The sequence below is a fragment of the Phaethon lepturus genome, unplaced genomic scaffold (assembly GCF_000687285.1).
Source record: "Phaethon lepturus isolate BGI_N335 unplaced genomic scaffold, ASM68728v1 scaffold14555, whole genome shotgun sequence".
Taxonomy (NCBI): domain Eukaryota; kingdom Metazoa; phylum Chordata; class Aves; order Phaethontiformes; family Phaethontidae; genus Phaethon; species Phaethon lepturus.
The window spans coordinates 101802-121625 of NW_010542814.1; the positions used below are offsets into that span (position 1 = coordinate 101802).

Consider the following 19824-nt stretch of genomic DNA (forward strand, 5'->3'; position numbering starts at 1 on the left):
AATAAATTCCCAGCAGTCTGAATTTAGGAAGTTTTATGCTGGCAACTACAGGGCAAAAAGGTTTAGCTCAGGCTCTGTACTGAAAATAACTGACACTATAAAACTGTGTGTGCTGAAGGAGCAATCTAATTGCTATAGACTAATCCAAATAAGCTAATTTGATCCCTCTACTCTTCTAGAGGAAAAGGGAGTTTAGATTCATTCTTTTCCCAATACCAGATTCTGCTCATGTAAATAATGAAATAAATGTCATGGGAACTGGCTCGTTCCCTTATGTTAAAGACATAACTATCATAAGGCGATGATTCTTGGTGTGGAGGAGGAACATTAATTCAGCAATATAACATCTTTTGAATACAGAAATGGAGTAAAATGTAAATGCATTAATTTTTTCTTTTATTTTTCTGATATTTACCAGTAACGTTTTGTATTTTTTATCTTAATTCCCTGTCAATATATACATATCACTGCTATTTCTCAAAGTGTCTGTCAAAGCACACAGAGCCTATGCAGTGCTAATACCACTTCATAAATCCATAGCACAAAAAGCATTAATAGGTTCAAAAATATATTTAACAGTGTATGTTGATGGTCATAATTGTAGAGAAAACAATGTATAGGTTCTCACTTTATCGAGCTATTTTTTTATCATAGAAAAACAAATCTTTAAGATGGGTCATAATTCATGTTGTCTACACTGCAGTCACATGTCTACATGTTGACTACAGAAATCAAAGGTTTGCTGATTGTATCTAGATAGATAAACTTTATCCTTTAACATATCCTCCTTTCATTCAGTTCTTTACTCTCTTCTACTTATCTACCCCTCTTCTTGTTTCCCTTTCCTAAATAGACTTATCCCCTCTTCACTTCTCAGTTCATTGCTTTTTTTCTTTCTGCTTCCTTTCTTTTCAGTGTTTTATAGTCCCTTTCACTCTTTTTTTCTGTAAGCATCCTTTTCTTTTACACATGCCAGATCAATTTATACAAACCTTCCATGTCTTATAATATTGGAACTTCTCAGGAACATCCAGGCAACTGTGTTGTGAGGGAAATAAAATTTAGGAGCTTCCATTGACAGATCAAATTAATTGGACCAAGCCAAAACTTGAACAGTATTTTTGGGGGCTCTATGTTACTTCCATCAGTTATGGTTCTGTTAGTCAATACTACTTCAACAAAGAGACTTTTTAAAATGCTTTTTAGTTTGCTTTTTGTGACAAAATTGATTGATTTACAAAATCTATATTGTTTGTTCGTTTGTTTAAATCCTGAATATAGGCTATTACATTTTCTGGCTCTTTTATGCCTTTTAAGGATTTCTTTTATAATAGTAGTGACATATGTTACTTGGGTTTAGATATGTGTATAATTTTATTAATATTAAGGTCTGGGAATTATAAAACCCAGGAAGCATTTAGAGAAGGTTACAATTCTGAGTATCAGAAGTGCAACAACTCAGAGTGCCAAGTGGAAATGAAGATATCACTGCAGTCATGCGGGTATCATGTCTCAGAACTTTGAGATACTCAGTCCAAGATGAGACCAAATTCTTTAGTTACCCTGAGTAATGTGTTCTGCACTACTACTTTATCTCTAACGTTGGCTATACCTCCTAGGTTAACAGTGAATGATGCTGCCCATAAGTATGCAATATCATCATGCCACTGCTGGTGGCACCAGGAAACCACTAATAAGACATGAGGTTTGAAAGTTCCTGGCTATAATTATATTAGAATCACATAAAATAATAAATGACCTTAGAAATAAAAAAACAGAAGGAATGTTGAGGGGTAAAATCACTAAACAAAACATAAGTTATAAAGCACTCTTTGTTATTAGTGAGGGGGTTTTACTGAGGTTATCTACAGAAATGAAGGAGCTTATTATGGATTTTACTACTTGAAAACATTGGCAAGAAATATAGTTAAAATTGTAGTTGTTAAAATTATTCCAAATAGTCATTGACATGAGATTTGAAAAAAACAGGAATATTAATAAAGAATAACTTTTTGTCTGGACTTCTAAACATTTTAAATGAAGACGTTTATTGTATATTGGGCTTCACTACAGGGTTTGAGTCTATAAATTACAAACTCACACTCAAAAAAAATTTTTAAACTTAATTTGCATTTCAGCATGTGAATAGGAAACTTTTTTGATGAATAATAACTGCAGAATTATCGAACTGAAGAATGGTGTCTGTCTGTTTGTAGGCATTAGAGAGCGCCAAATTTATTTTTCATGACTGTTATTATGTTATTGGTTGCAGGGATTTGCTGTGTTTTTATACCAGTTCTAACCCCTTTGATACTAGGGATTGCATTAAACAAACACAGAGCAGAACGCACAGCATTTGCCAGACCTGTCAAGATATTTTCAGCATTTTCATTTCCTTATCTGCCCTACTCAGTGTGTCAATAAAGTCATGTGCATTTTGTATTCCTCCCATCATTAATATAGAATCTGATTTTTTTTTTTTTAGATTAAAACCAGACTCTTCAGAGACTGAAGACTGTGTTTTCCTGTTTGTATAAACAGCATTGAGCAAATTATCCTTGCTATAAAAAAAAAGATAATAACAACCCTAAAAGTTTAACATTTCCAAGTAATCTGTTTTAAAACATGCAACTATTCTTTCTGTTACAGATGAATGACATTATAGTGACAGTTAGAGATTCAAATCTGAAGCTGACACTTGCTTTTGGAATAGGCATGCACCATGCAGGTCTGCATGAGAGAGACAGGAAAACTGTGGAAGAATTGTTTGTGAACTGCAAAATCCAGGTATATTTGTTCCTTGAATCCTGCCGTAATAAGTTTTACATGGAATTTTAAAAGTTGGCTTTTTGTTACGTATACCTCATTAATCTTTCTTTCTGTTTTAGGTTCTTATTGCCACAAGCACATTAGCTTGGGGTGTAAATTTTCCAGCTCATTTAGTAATTGTTAAAGGAACAGAATACTATGATGGAAAAACAAGGCGTTACGTGGATTATCCCATTACAGGTACTCACATAAATTATGAAAATGCTCATATGCTGAAATGTATTTCAAGCATATGCAAATGATCTGAATTATTTAGTAACTGATCACTGAAAATACCTAATTTAGGTAAAGACTAGGAGTGCTAAGGAAGGGGTTTCTTTGTTTAATGCAAGTTGTAACAGAACTCCTAAGATGTAATAATGAAAATGTTTCTGGTTTGCACATCTTTTTTCATGCTAAATTCCTTTTATCTGTATCATCTAAAATAAGCATTAAAAAATTAAAGGAACAATATAAAGTCATATTTAGCTACCTAGTTAATGGTATAAAAGGAAGTTTTCATGCATGCACATCTTTTCATTTTTGAAACCTTTTTTAAATAGAAACAGATTTTTAACAGTAAACTTAGCCATGCTTTGAAATGCAACAGTTGAATCACACATGCATGAGAACATAAAATTTATATGTAGTCACTTTACAGTAAATGAAAAACCTTAACTAGTCTAGTATCTTCAGTGATGTAAGTGATACTTCAAGTAAGTGATACTTCAAAAATAAGCAGCTAAATTGAATATTTGAATTTCTGGTTTGATACAGACTTTTATTGCTTTCTGGCTCCAGTAAACTCCACTTTTCATAAACTGTTCTGCAGTGTTTTCAACAAGCTTAAGAAAGTGAACCATGGAAGAACTTCTTTCAGAGTTCAGACAGGGAGAATATTTGTCTGGATGGTACTAAGCTTGAAGAATGAGGACAAGCTAAATTTATTCCAGGTTTCCTGTTCTGTTTTCCCTTTCTCTTTTCGTAAGGGAAAGTTTATTATTAAATAATCGTATACTACACCAGAGATGTGTAAACCTAAGGACAATCTAAATGTTATTTGTAATGTAAATAGAGAGCTTGCATCTTTTTAACCACGCACTGTCTTTTCAGCAATAGAAACTTACTAATGAAAAAAAGCTCAAACTGAAAATACTACAGGGGTTACTTCTCCAAGTAACCCATCATAGAGCTTAATTTAATGGTTAGTGCTCTGCAGGAAACTTGGGATCAATTTCAATACCAACTCTCTTGTTCAAAGATTCTGATAGAACCTGGGAGCTTAGCCATGCACACTTGCATTTTGTGACTTAGGCTGCTGTAAACTTAGTACAAACAATCTCTGCAGAGAAGTAGTATCTCGCTCGTCCAGACTGGAAGAATAGTGACCACTGACTTTAGTACTGAAAAACTATGAGGAAGGAAATCGACTGAAGTTTTAAATTTTATGTTGAATCTGTGGGACTGTCAGAGAGAAGTAATAGAGAAAATAATATATTCAAAAGAAATCAGAAACTCGATAAACACTGAAGACTTACTATGCTGTTTTAGCTATCTGTTGTACAAGTACTGACAAAGGCTTTAAGGAGTGCTTGTACTTTCACTCTTCATTGCCTTTTTGAATTCAGGTGACTTGGACATTGCGGGTTGCTCAGTTCTTGAATTTTTAATAAGACTTTGGGGAGGGAGGGTGGATGGAATGGAATACCACCATCTGTGATGGAAGCATTTAGATTTTGTTGTCTGCACTGAAACAGAAAAAGCGGATTCCATACTTTATGAAGAAACATGTGGTGTGGTTTGCTTAGAGCACTTTTATTTTTAACTTTCTAGAGAATATTTATGCATCTGGAAGTTCTGTGGATAGGTAGTACAGTTTTGCAGCAGCAATAAAATGAAAATGTAATGAGTTTCTTTCTGAAATACTTCCAGAATTTCACAATGCTTTCTTTAATGTTGCCCTGAAGTAATGCCTTCACTGTTCCATCATGGTATAACTTGGTTTCTCCCTACTGAAGTTACCTTTCTGTATCAGGTATGCATTTGGCTTCCAGGAAGCAGCTGAGGGCAGAATGAATCATTCTGGAGTGTTCAGTAATTTCAAAATACATAAAAACGCTTCTTTGAGTGAAGTCAGACGTTTTCGGGAGGGCCTTTTCTCAGTTACCAGCCAGTAATTTTGCCAGTTGGATCATACTTAGCATTTCAGGATTTTAGTCCAGTGATTGAAAGCAGCCAAGCAACATATAGCCAGTAAAGAAAATATTGGTTTTGCATAATTACGCAGTGGATTTTGGCAAAAATAATTTCCTGACTCCCTTCGGGAAATCAATTTCCTATATGGTATTATGCACAATTTAATTCATCGCATTAGAATAGCAAGAAGTTGTTTCATCACCTTCCGATGCACATACCTATTCAGAAACATCATTTTCAAAATAGTTAAATTTTACATGTTCATGTCACTCCTAAATTAACAAAAGGAATAAACTGATAAAAACCATTGCTGTTTATATAGCTCATGGGTACACAAGTGAAAATTTTTAGTGTTACTAAAAAATGTGTATCATCATCGGGCTGTTTTTCCTATCATTGTCTGTTGCTGTATCCCATTCTACACCCTCCGGCTTTTCCTTCCCCAACGACCATTGGGCCAAAAGCTTATTGATTCTGAAGCCAAAGAAATTGCTTTTCAAGCCACATGTTGTGCAGATATGGTAGAGCTCATAAACAAAACATTGAAAGTTTTAAAATAAAGATGTAAAAATTACTTATGAATTGCTTTCCATTGTTTCTTCAAAGTTAAATAGCAGTTGGAGGCACCAAAAAGGAATCGGAGCTCTGTTGAGCGTAAGACAAAACAGCCTTATGCAGATGCGCTTCTCAGAATATGAGAAGACACAAACAAATAGATGATAAGCATACTTATCTTGGTGGCCAGGTAGCAAGTTGAGCACATTTTGTATAAACTAGTATTTTCAGTGTCTATAGACATCATTAACTAGTATTTGCAAGTAATGATGTGTAGTCAGAGTAGTAGAGGTAAGTTTCAACTGTACCTGCTTTTAAATTTGTATATGGTGACCCAATACAGGGACAACACATGATATGAAACCATCTCTACTCCAGCACTAACAATTAATATAACTTGTCCTGAGGTTTGAGTGGTAGAGATCATAGCTGTCAGTAATTAGAATTTGCCTTTACCTTTTTTCCTTTAAAATATTGAAAACCTAGGAAATCATATATAGCAGAAAAGCTTATACAAGGAACTTTTATTATTGTCAAATGTCAAATGCTTGAAAATTAGGAATTAAGACAGTTGCCTGTCTTGAAAATTAAGAAATAAGACATGTAGGTGTCATGAGTTCTCTTATTCATCATCTTTAATTGCATATGATCAAACAAGGGATGGACATGGACTGGAAGGAGAGAAAAGGAAATTTATAATAGTTGTAAGCTTGGATTCTATTGCAGTGGGTGGTCTTCAAGTATGCAGGAAGATAGTCTCTGCCAGAAAAAAGTTCATTGTAAATTTATCTGAGATGGAAAAAAAAAATTAGATGTGTCAAAACCAATAGAACATACGAAGCCAGAGAAATCCAAAAATCCTGTATTGCACATTGTACAGACGTAAATATATTTATTTATACATTTAAATGAATACATTTGTTTTATCCATTGTTGTCTCTTTGGCAGATGTACTTCAGATGATGGGACGTGCTGGCAGACCACAGTTTGATGACCAAGGAAAAGCTGTAATTCTAGTTCATGATATTAAGAAAGACTTCTACAAAAAATTCCTTTATGAACCTTTCCCAGTGGAATCAAGGTAAAGATAAAGCAATCAGAAAAGCTGATCAAACTATCAACAATACCACAAATGAGTGCTAGAGAAAAGTGAAATGAAATTCCTGTGCTGAATATCTCCTAAATATTGGGGTCCTAAAGGAAAATCATTTTCTGAAAAATATTATCCATCTTTATGCAGAAAAATCCTTTTTTCCATGAGTTTCAAAGCACTGTTGAGCTCTTTAGTCCATTCCCAGATAATACTACAAATGCTTCTCTGCTTTTGAGTGTTGTCTCAGACATTTCTGTCTCAGACTAGATATAAGGAAGAAATTTTTCACACTGAGGGTGGTGAAACACTGGCACAGGTTGCCCAGAGAGGGGGTAGATGCACCCTCCCTGGAAGCATTCCAGGTCAGGTTGGACAGGGCTCTGAGCAACCTGATCTAGTTGAAGATGTCCCTGTTCATTGCAGTGGGGTTGGACAAGATGGCCTTAAAAGTTCCCTTCCAACCCAAACTATTCTATGATTCTGTGATTTGAATGAAAGCACAAACTGTTCTTCAAGGCCAGTGTGTAGGACAACTATACATCATCCTCAGAACCCTCTCTGAAATTCTGTCACAGATTCTTAACAGGAGAATAATAGGTGAGTTTCTAGCACTTTTTACCTAGAATACTTGTACCATTATAGACATCACATTCTTCAAAATCTCGTAAGTTCAAAAAGAAATCTGCATGGTGTAAACTATTACTAATACAGTCAACACATCTTTCACTTCAAAATTGCCATATTTTTGTCAGAAATGTAGAAACACCACCTTTGTGCAGTCTAAACTTAGTTGAGACAAAGTTTGCTGTCCAGTATAGTGCAACTCAGGCATTGATTTTGATACTTATACTTAATTCTTCAACAAGCAACAGAACTAGTTACATCAGTCTCCTATAGATGCATATCATGGAGGAGTTCTCAGACATCTAATAAAGCATGAGCATTACTGAAAGCTTTTCTCAGTGATGAAGAATTCACAGTATTGTTCTACGAAAACTTCATCCCTGAACATAAGCACTAATGGGACATCTGTCTGGCCAGGAAATTTGTAGGAGCTTGAGAGTGCTATCCACCTGTGAAATGTAGTGGAAATGGGCTGGTGTATTTGAAGGTTAATTTCTGTGGTGCACAGACAGACATACAATTTTTGCAAACAAAGAATGTGGAGACATGCGCTTCATTTCCTTAGGAAACCACATTTTTGGTTTTTTAACATATAATTGCACTTAGCACAGAAGGCTAGGAGTTGAACTTCTCCAAAATGGTAGCTAATAAGTCAAAAGAGCAGTGTGATTAAAATGTTGATGATATATCCAGACTGTATGGCACTAGCATAAACTAGGAAATATCTCTATTCATTGGTAAGTGGTGTTTCTAAATAAAGAAATCGTATCTTCAATATAACAGTAGGAATCACACCTTGTTCCTGTTTGGAATGCTGTAAATATTCTATGTTTCTAGTAGCTCATTTTGTGTGTACATATTTACTTTGTAGTTTGATATGTTCCATCTTTTACTATAAACAAAGAAGATTTGATAAATTTTCAGATGAAGATTCACATATTAAAAGCAATCTTGTTAAGTTCTACATAGGTTGTAATCTGATTAATTTAGAGTTGTCTTGGTCTCTTTTATGATAAAGTATTTGAAGTAAGAGGCTTCATAGCTTCAAAGAGAAACTGTTTGGGGTTTTCTGGAGCATTTTTAGTTTTAAAATTCTTTCCCATCTGTTCTGCCAAAGAGCAGCTTTATCAGCCTTGTGTAGTATTTCCAATTTGTAAAATTAAACTTAATAGTATTTTTAATTTTTGTTTTTCTAAAAGCCTTTGTCTATGTATTAGTTGTAAGACTTGAGTACACAACTCATATGGCAGGCCTTGTGCTCTTACTTACCTCTTACTGGGTCTGCACATTAAAAGCAAAAGAGAAAGCATTCTTTGTTACGGAATAGCTATTGAATCATCTGTCCAGTTTTTGCTGAACAGTCTGGATAGAACATCTGCAGTTCTTACCTTCAGAAGTGTGTAATCAATGGTAGAGAGCATTAAAATAGCTACGCATACCAAATTATACTTTACTTTTAGCAATAGGGAAAGAACAGTAAGAAAAGAAAAACGATTCTAATACAAGAAAAAATAAGTTGATTCTTAAGGATATTTGGCATTCTCTGATTGAATTCTAGCCAGGCATGATCTCATTAGATACCCTAATGGAGGCCTTTGTTCCATTTAATGACACTAAACAGTATTTTACTTTGTAAGAATCATTTTAAACTGCTTTTGTTCTTCTATGTTTCTGAGTTTAGATCTCTCTGGGTAAAAGTAACTGCTCTTTTTTTTTTTTTTTTTAACATCGGATGAAGATGAGGCAAAATCTGGGGGAAGCCGTTTTGATGTAATTTTAATAGCCCTCAAGTATTTGTCAAGTATTAGCTAAGCTATTGCCACTGTTTCATTTCCTGTTTGCCTTTCCATATGATTCTCTATTGGATTAAATCAGCATGATCATATGGTCAACATACAGTATTCAGAAGTTATCACTGAGTAGCTCCATCCAAATACATTCCATGAATGACTTAAGCTTGTGCGTTCTTGGTCCAATCAAAAAATAATTTGAGCTACATTCCACTATCATGTAAAGAAGATGACTGACCTTGCAATTACATTCTTCCTTCTTCCCCTTTTCTTTTTTACCAGAAGATAAATATATAATATTTTCAGATTAAAAGTAATAAACCTTTTAATGTGCAACTCTACAAAATACATTACCTGTCTTTGTGATTGTAAAATCAGCTAAGTCCTCTTGTTTTCTGTTATTCAGCTTGTTAGAAGTGCTGGCTGACCACTTGAATGCTGAAATTGCTGCTGGAACTATTACTTCTAAGCAGGATGCAATGGATTACATCACCTGGACTTATTTCTTCCGTCGACTTATAATGAACCCAACGTGAGTATAAAACACAAATGCAATTTAATCTAAAGGTAACTTGAGGGTAGAGTTGATCCAAAGGTGATCCTGCTGCTGTTGGAGCCTAGAATACTTAGCAGTCTCCAATGTAGGAGCATTACTGGCCCACACATGGAATAAAACTTGTGTGCACATTTTTTTAATAACTTTTTCTCCAAATATAAATGCATTTCTTGGCAGATAACTTTACAATTTAGTGACAACTATAAAATAGCCTTATTGAGAGGGCTACATCAGCATCCCTAAAATAAAACTCCAGATTATCACATTCCTTTAGGTACTGTATTTATAATGTGTTACTTTTTTTTAGCTACCACATTGATATGTTCTGCCCAGTTTTCTGTAGAAAATCTTTTAAGATGTGGATTTTCCTAATAAATGAGAGAATAGCTATCAGCTGTTTCTCTGTGATAAAGTTTACTTTCATTAAGATATCCTGGTGAAACCACGTGTGCAATATTTTCAATGACTGTTATCATCCTGCCTAACTCCACCTGGTATGCAGATCATTCTGAGCTGTTCCAGCAATGTAGCCTGCCTTTGCCACAACATTGTTTTGGGCATGTTACCTATCATGTGATCATTTACCCACCAAAATAATGTGGCAAATAAAGAATTAGGCATTTATAGCACTAAATATTTCTTGATGTACTCTAGATTGTTATATTTCTGGAATCATGTTAATGTCCATAACATTTGGCTGAATTTTCAACAGGGTTCTTAATGGGCAACTACTGGTGGGAGCTGCAGGTGATAAAATAATTTCCTTTATTTCTTTTTGAGTCTTCATTAGTTTTGAATTCTGCCTCTAGTCCTATGCTGAGAACCTCCCATAAAACAGATTTTCCATCTAATCTTCTTGGGAAATAAAAAATGCAGAGTGTTACAACTGTAAACTAAAGAAAACGTATTCAATTCTCTCACTTCACAACTAACAAAATGGATACGTTTATGAGGAAGGTATTTCTCCCTTGAGAGTGACAAACAGCTAGATTCTGATTTTGTCTAGGTTAGATGTGGGTAAAGCTGTGTTTAGTTGTATGACTTCGGAATTTACACATGATCCATATTACAACAGATGTTAAAAACTATGCCACTGCAGACACTATTCTTTTTCCATGTAAAGAATAAGGAATGTTATTTTAAAATGTCTTGCTCTTGATTTGCTGTGTTGAAGTGATTTTATTGATTTGTCATTGGCAAGCTTTGATCATGTGGTATTTGTGGTAGGTAAATTCTTAAGCCACAACTATAGCCCAAAGGTAAGTGTAGAATATAGAAATGTAGTTGTTTGATTTAATAGGCAAGCTCTTCACAATATAAAAGAATGTTCCCAATGGAGCATGAGGTTGGCATATTTACTGACAGGCCTTTTTTCTCAGCAGTTTCTTTAATGTGCAGTGTCATGGAAATCTAAATCTGAAATTATCACAATATCAACTCTTAAGCAAAAGTTCTGCTATTCTGAGAGGATTGTGGGAAGAAAATTAGGGGGAAAAAAAGAAAAAACCCCACTATATTTCATAGTGAAATGCAGAGCCTTTGTAGTGATAAACAAGATGATCGGATCTTGACTAGTCATGTCCATAATGGCAGGATAGGAATGCATATTGAAGTTTCTAATGAAATTGGAGTCTTTCATTGGAATGCCACACATGCAGGTTGGAGCAGTTCACGAGTTGTGCTGCTTTACCCCTTGTCTCATCCACACAGAGGTACACAGAGGTATACTCAGCATTCCTTCTGTACTCAGTCATGCAGGGAGAAAAATGAAGGACACATCTAGATACCAAGTGCAAATGCAATGGATATGCACGCTTTCTAGTCTTTGACATGATAATACATTCTATTAAGTTTCATCCAAAGCTACTAAACTAGCCAGTTAGAGTTCCTGGACTATCTGTGGTATTTTCAGACCTCCTACAAGCCAAGCAGTTCCAAACGTAGTCAGTGTTTGAATGAGATACATCAAAGGAAAACTGAAGAGTTTGTGAACAGAGGTCAGTGATAGCTGGGATAACATTGAATAAATTGCAATATAGTAACGGAGTTTACTGTGCCATAGATGAGCATATTAAATGATCGATATTACCAGACAAGAACTATTTGTGGCCCTTAATAATGCAAAAGTTCTAGGGTTTCATTTTTTTCACAAGAGTAGGAGCACAATGGCTGAATTTGGTTTAGGTAGTTACACAATACCTACTCAGTGTCACTTGATACAGTGTTCTTTATCATGTCCTGCCCCAAAGCAATTTTGTTGACTTTCTCTTTGCTGTGAAACAAGAACAATTTTCCAGGTGATTGTACCTTAGTGGTGAATAAGTAATTCCCGTATGCATGATTGGTAAATTGCCTTGGGATTCATTGGCATAGAAGTCATTGCATGTGATGCTGTAAATCCCCAAAATAATGGGTTAGGTAATATGCAGAAGATTTATATTCTCATTTATTTCCAGTTTTAGCTACTTCTGTATTAAAGTTGCATAAACAAATCTAGGATCATTCTATTCCAATCCAGTATCATAAAATGCCTTACTGAATTCCTACAATTTGTACTATTTAAGTAATGTTAATCTATCTTTATTGTGAGATAGAGATCAAAGTATCCTTTTGCTCTAAGTATCCAGGGTTCTTCTAAACGTGCAGTCACTACAAAAGTTTTTCTGGCACACTTGAGATAATTTGTTGGACTTGTAATAATGGCTTTTTTAATGGTGATGTTGAAAATCTTTGCATGTAACAACAGTTCTTCTCATTAAACCATTTTAATTTTCTTGTTTGATGAACCTCTCTATCTTGAAAACTGTAAAATGGGTTTTAACTGTCTAGTTAAGAGGAGTAATTGAGCTGTTGATTTGGGGGAGTGGAGTAGCTGAGTGCTAGTTTTGTTCAGAGCTGTACTGACTAGTCATGTGCATGTTGTTCAAGAGATGGTGTGCAAACCAGGGAGGTGGTCCAAATAAAATTGTTTCTCAAAGTGTATCAGTCTTAATATCCAGAGTTTCTTCCCTGTTCTTTTTCTCCCCAAAGCAATTATTCCTAAATGTAGAGGTTTTTGCATTTGCACATCAAGTCAATGTCTCTGTGCTACTTCAGTCAAGTACTAGAATGTGTTCTCCTTTCCACATACAACTTTAGTCGATATGTTCTTTACGTAGTCAAGGTCATACAAGAAAGACCAGTGAAGTGCCCTGTTCTTTGAAAGGGGCTATTTTGAGAGGCTCATCTGTCTCCTTTCCTTGGCTGAAATTCCTTGACTATTTCATTCTTTTACCCTTATAAAAGATCATAATCTGCAACTTCCTACAAAAAAGAAATGGCAATGGGAAACATTTTCTGTAAATCAGGTTATGATATTTTCCAGATACGTGTGCAGTAAAAGAGAAATAGAAATTTACAACATATGTAAAGTTAAGCAGAATCGGCTTTCATTTGGAAAGTTAATTTTTAGATATTCTGAGAGCACACATCACATCACTGTTAAAATGTGTGTGGTTTTTTATGTGTTTATAAATATATATGAGAGTGTGTCTGTGTACGTACACACTTGTAAAATCAGTTTTCTGTGTAAATTCCTTGTGAAGAACTGAAAAAAATGTTTTATTAACTCATTCTGAGACTAAGGGGGTTTTTCTCACTTTATGTCAGTCTTACGAAGGTTTTTCTTATAGTTATAATTAAATTATCTCAGACTGATGCTCTTATCGTCATACACTTACATTTTACTTTAAAATTCCTTTTATCATAGTCATTGAGCATGTCTAATAACATGTGAATAAAACATCTAAATAAAAAGCATGATTAGATACTGTTCCAGTATAGTTTCTGGTATTGAGGGGACAGCTAATATCAGCCAGTCAGGATAGAATAATATGGATTTCAGTGACAAAATCACAGTTATTCAGAAGTTTAGGGCTAGTTTGGAATTATATCAGAAGGGGGGATTATTGAAGAAAGTTAAATTAACTAAGATTAAGAGGTAAGATGGAAAAGTTTGTCAGTAGCTACTAAGAACAGAAGCTAAGAATGTGCAGGTATGTTACACTGCAGTAGTTACCAATATCCCCATTTTGAATTGGTAAACAGATATTTCTCAGGGTGGATTCTTTCTTTTACGGTCACATTTAGATCTGTGTGCGTGTATATGTATTTCATAAATAAGAGCTACAGGCATTATTATGAATTTTGTAACAAGAGCTTGTTCTTTTAAATTACTAGGGTCACAGTGATGTGAAAAGTACAGGAACGTGGTTCATGGTACGGTTTTACCAAACTATTCACATGAATAAAGTTTTTTTGATTCTCAGCCTGGGAAGCCCCAGGTTGCTGAGTATTGGAGCTGCCCCCGTTGCCCAGTCTGCTGCAGTCTTAGAAGGGAGAATGCAAAGCTGAAGACCTCTCATCTCCCCATTCAGAAAGCAAATTCACATAATTGTCTTGCTACTCTCGGGTATGATTTACCTGCACTAATTATCTGTTGGAATATATCATAGGAAAAAGAAATGCCCAATCAATATGTAAGCAAATTTACATTTGCCTGTTACCTCTGATTTCTCATCTTATGAATGCATCTTAGGAGGTAAACTTTCCTGTAAATATTTCTATTAGAAGCACTGATATGGAGGCAAATAACTTGCTGATGTCAGAGAAACTGGACTTTTTGATCTTCTTAAATAACCACAAGGTACAATAGACTAAAAACTGATTAAAGATAGCAATGTATCTATTTCTCATACCTGGCACAAGCAAATATATGAATGCAAGAAAATACAATCCAAGTAAAATACCATTTGTGCATGCTGTAATGCATTGTAGCAAGCCAGTCACGGACTCCAGAGTCAGTCAGTGATGCCTTAACAACAGAAGCAAGTTGGTACATCAGTTCATGGCTCTCTGGCTATGAAGGTCCATCAGTTGTGCCATATATTCAGTACCATTTCCATGGTACCAGTTGAAGATGGCAGGTGCTGAAGGCCACAAGCTGATGAAAGTAAACACAATTGATGACTGCAGTAAAGTGATTTACAAATATTACTATCTGTGTTCCCCTCATACTTGTTCATAACAAAATTCTGCCTTCAGGACTGCAAAATCTGAGAGAGCACACTTTCTTGCTATCAAGTGAATGCTGTAGATTCATCTTTTTTGTGCATTTGTTTCAGAAGGCCTTCCGGCTAGTAAGTTTTTTCTTTTAGTATTTCTGGCTGACTCTGCCACTGATTTTCATTATGTGTGTCACTATTACTACCGTATAATCTGAACATAAAAAACATGGTGCTGTAACAAATGACTTCACAGCATTGACAGTTATAGCAGGACCATTTCAAGGCTGATGAAAAATTTCCCAGAGAGAACTCAGGTCAGGTTTACATAAGCTAAACACAAAATGATTGCCACCATTCACATTAAATCCTAAATGTTTTGTGTAACTTCATCTACATTTTATGTTCCTGCACGTCTCTGTGTCTTTCTCAGCTGATGAAATTCCACACTTCCTTAGATTAGAGAAATAAGTTCATGTTTCACCGTTTGTTGTTCTTGCTAAACTCTACAAGGCTTGGGATTTTAAATATAATATTTAAAAAACAATAAAAAGTTCCTTCAGTTTTTTATTGTTTAAATTTTACATACTTTGTAAATTTTTATCATACCTAGGGGTTTGTTACTGCTTTTTCCCAATGGACTACTAATGGAAGTTAGCCTGTCTAGCCCATGTGCTAGATGCTGTTAGGATAAAACTGCCTTTGACTTTCACACCTCTCAGGGGACGAGTAATTGTTGTGTTCAAACAGCCTGTAATTGTGATCCCGCTGGCTTTCTCAGTACGCTTCTGGCTATTAGAATCATTAAACAACTCAGCACCTGTTAACAGCATTGTAAATATTCAACCCTGCTTGTGTGCAGGTTGAGTCCAATATAGGAGAAGGCTTACAGAGCCCAGCCTCATAAATTAGAGCTTCTGACAAGTCAATTATTGTGAAACTGGGCTTCACTGTGAAATAAATGAAATGGTGTGCTGATAAAAAGGTAGGCTGTCTGTTTATAGCAAAGGGAAAATAATGACTAGATGATTCAATGCAGTGAGCATGAAACTGCATTGTTTTTATTCTTTATCTGTAATTAAATAGTTAGGTAATATAGCCTCATAGAGGAACTCACATACGATGCAGTTTTTATACTTGGAGCATACCAACGTGCAAAATTCAACTTGCATTTATGCCTGCGCATTCAAAATACTGTCTAATGTCATGATACCTCTGTTTTTGCTAATGATTTTAACATAGTCTTTCTAGATGAATGGCTTTGCTTTTTATTAGGGGAAAATGTGCTGAGTGACCAAGAAGCTCCTGTGGGTGTGCTCAAAATTATATTTACCCCATTATAGATAGTAGTTAAAACACACTGGTACCACTTCACTCAAGAATACAGACCATTTACGATTTTTCTTCACATTGTCTTATTTGCACTAGGCAGCTAGATATTTACCTCTCTGAAAAAAATTCACCAAAAATCAGCAAATTAAAAATTCACGTAATTTGTAAAAGGTATTATAATGCCTTTTATGATTACGATTTGAGTGTGAAATACTTCAAATTAGGCAGAGCACAAGATAAAATCTGTTTGAATTAGTGTCTTAAATTACAGTCTCAAAAAAGAATTTCAGTGTATTGCCTATATCTCTTCCTTTGTTTTATCAGTATCCATCATCAGTGTTGTGGTATTGCAAATAACAGTGCTGAAATGATACGATGAAAGTCTGAATACAGTGACAACAAAGTGCCTTAATTATAATCATTTTGGTAGTGTTATATTCAATTTAGAGAAAAACACTAATGAGTCATTAGCGGATTAGATCTATAAAATAGAAAATCTTTTCACATCCTTAAACAGCTTAGGTAATTAATTTGCTCGATTATTTTCAGAAGGTAAACAAAATGTTATAAAGTAATTTCTGCTAATAAACAGAATCTAAATGTGTTCATTGATAAGATGTCAGCCAGATAAAAGATGCACATGGAAATATTGACCATTTTTTATCCTTACTATATTATATCAGTAAATTTAAAAGGGGACTCATGAAAATTAAGTTGCATTGAACTCAATGTTAGAGTACTTCTGCTACAAATAAATTTTCTTTGCATAAGGCTGATAATGTATGCCTGTCTACCATAAAAAACATTTTAGTCAATGTAAATATTTCTTGTTTTGTTTTCTTTTGGACAATAGCTATGTTTTAAATATTTGAGATCATCTCAATGTGAACCCATATAAAATATCAGAGTTGAATACTCCACTGCCATATATATACACTTCGTTGTTGTGTCATGTAGCTGACTGTTTCCTGCTATCAGAACAGATTTTTTTTTAATCTTTTTCTTATGGTAGTAGTGTTTTATTCCAACTTTACCTAATTAGAAGTGAACATTAGAAGCATCAGAGAATTAATCTCATAATTTGAGATGAATAACAAGGGAAAAAAATCTGGAAATTACTGTACTGCTATTTAGCATGCAGCCTTTTTTCAGTTACGCTATTGCTATTAAAAAAGACAAATGTTAAAAACTCTGTTTAAGGAAATAATAATGCAAATCAGATTCTGTAAATAAAACAGTCATGGAAGGATGCTTGTATATAAAAATGCAATTCCATCTTTTGAAATTTGCTAACAGCAGCATTACAGTAAACAAAATAGAGCTTAAATCAGAGAATGGGATTCATCTGCCCAAATATAGCATCAACAACTGAACTGATTGTCTAAAGTTCTTTGGTTTTGTCAGTGATTACATTTCCCCTCACCCTAAAGCAGATATAGAAAATATTTCAGATGAATAGCATTCTGCAAGTGCACATTTCTCTCAATTGGCAGTAAAGGGAGTTAAAAAGACTAACTCAGGTGTAGATGTAACTGTGTAAAATCAGCTAAAATTAATCTCAGCACAGTTTTGCAGCCTGTTGTTCACCTGCACAAAATAACACTGAAAGAATCCACTCTCCATTACAGCATGTGGTATTGTTTCCAGTGGGGATGCCGAGTACATTGTAACAGTAGGAAATTTTAGTAAAGCAGCTAGTGTGAACAAAGGAGCATCTCTCATCATTGCAGCAATCTCAGTAGTCTATTTGTGCAACAAGATTTTACAGAATTAAACAAGGAGGGACAACTCTATTTACTGTGCTTTTTAACATTTCAGTAAATCATCAAATTCTTTGTTTGTTTGAATTCCACTTGGAAATTGCATGATTTAATTGCTTAAATTCTGAATTTTTAAACTTTCTGAGTATGCTCAGTTTTTCTTTACTGCTCATTGAACTTAATTGTTGCTTTCTGAATGGGTGCCTTTGTTGAATCTAGGACACAAGTTCTTACCACATTTTTATCTGGAGTTTTCTAGGTAAAAGCTCTCCCTGAAATTATGTTGGTTTGTGCGAGTACGAATCTTATAATACAGCTGAAATTCTACAGTTAAGGAGTGCAAACGTCAGTCACTGGGTCTTTTTATACGCTGGCATAACAATATGTTTTGGCACAGTTTATAAATATTTTCCTTCATACAGATAACTAAGAACCATTGTTACTATATATAATTTACCTAAACAATTCTACCTAAAAATGAACATGTGAAGTCACCACATTGACAATTACCCTATTCTGGTTTTTTAGCAATTTTAACTTTGAGAATAAAATTACATGGAAATATAACAGCAAACACCAACACTTGTATTGGTGTAAGGTTACTTTTTCATGACACTGTTACTTGTGTTAGTATTGCTTGTTCACTTTCATATTTATATAATCAGGAAAATATACTTATGCAATCAGGAAAATTTTCCCACTAACAAAATTCAGCCAGCCCAGTTCTGTTTGTATCAACCTTTCTATTAATAGACAGATAAGTTACCATCTTCCCATATGTACGTTTGTATTATGTTGGTTACTCCCACAAACCATTTAAGAATCATGAATTTCTTAGACTATATAAGGGAATAGTTCTGTGTTTAATTTTTTAATGTGGATATTTGCTGTTCCAAGTATTTGTGTGTATTATAGCAGCCTTGTAAGTTTTCCTACAAGGCGTTATTGTTAAAAATCTGCAGCGTAAAACGTATTCATGTAATGCATCTGTTTTCAATTTATCTAGTTACTATAACTTGGATGATGTGAGCCATGACACTATGAATAAGTACCTCTCAAGCCTTGTTGAGAAGTCCCTCTTTGATTTGGAATGCTCCTACTGTATTGAAATTGGAGAGGTAAGACCTATCTGTGCCTTACAAGATTCAGTAAGATACATGCTCCTAAAAGTTGGAAACAGCAAGATACATATAGGCTCCTGATGTAAGATGTTAGAGTTTGTCTGCATCTAGCTGTTTGTAAGACTTAGGTTGAAAACTGAGCTTAATTGGGATTGCAGCTAAATTATGACATTAAATCATTTTTGCTGTTCTCTCTTATAGAGTAGTCTTATTTTACAGTTTTGTAGGAACGATTTGTATTGAACCATGTAAGAACCATGCATGTTTGATTCCTCTTCTAATAGGATAATCGCAGCATTGAACCTCTGACATACGGCCGCATTGCTTCCTATTACTATTTGAAGCATCCAACCATTGGGATGTTCAAAGATCAGTTGAAACCTGAAAGCAACATTGAAGAATTGCTCTTAATTCTAACAGTAAGTGCTTGGATTTTCTTAACTTAAACATAATGTACCTCATGACTTTTATAGACACTTACAAGTGTTTGAAAAAACACCCCAAAATTAAGAAAAGCCTTTCTTCCCTGATCTGTAATTTCATTTTTTGTTGTTTTGAGTAACATACCTGAATAATTTTTGATGTTTCAAGTGTTTCATCTAATCAGTACATCAAAATTACTTTATACACCTGTTTTCTTACATCCCTTTATAATGTTCAGGATCTATACAAATCTGATATTTGGTTTTTTATAAGTTAGGTATAATACTAAAATGCTAAAATAATAACTGCATATCAACATCCTAAATCTGTACCAGGGCCATTGCTTTGCACTGGGACAATCTGGAAGATACAGCAGCTTTAAGAAGTGGGGGAGAGATCCAGGGAAGACCTGTTTCTTAAATTGCTGCCTTTTCCTTCTCTCAGCCACCTCACGATCCCTGAGGTTGTAATCTGCTATAATGACAGCTCATACAGTTAGTCTAGTGACTGTTTAGTAGAGAAGT

General features: G+C 34.6%; 1 protein-coding gene across 1 annotated transcript in view; it reads left to right on the plus strand.

Annotated features, from left to right (window-relative positions):
* Positions 1-19824, plus strand: part of ASCC3 (activating signal cointegrator 1 complex subunit 3) — a gene marked incomplete at its 5' end in the record, with an annotated part of 156710 nt that overhangs the window by 95025 nt on the left and 41861 nt on the right. Inside the window, 6 exons of the mRNA XM_010288161.1 lie at positions 2650-2787; positions 2889-3009; positions 6508-6640; positions 9473-9598; positions 18763-18874; positions 19162-19296. Of these exons, the coding sequence (XP_010286463.1) occupies positions 2650-2787; positions 2889-3009; positions 6508-6640; positions 9473-9598; positions 18763-18874; positions 19162-19296 (765 nt within the window). The remainder of the gene's footprint in view (positions 1-2649; positions 2788-2888; positions 3010-6507; positions 6641-9472; positions 9599-18762; positions 18875-19161; positions 19297-19824) is intronic.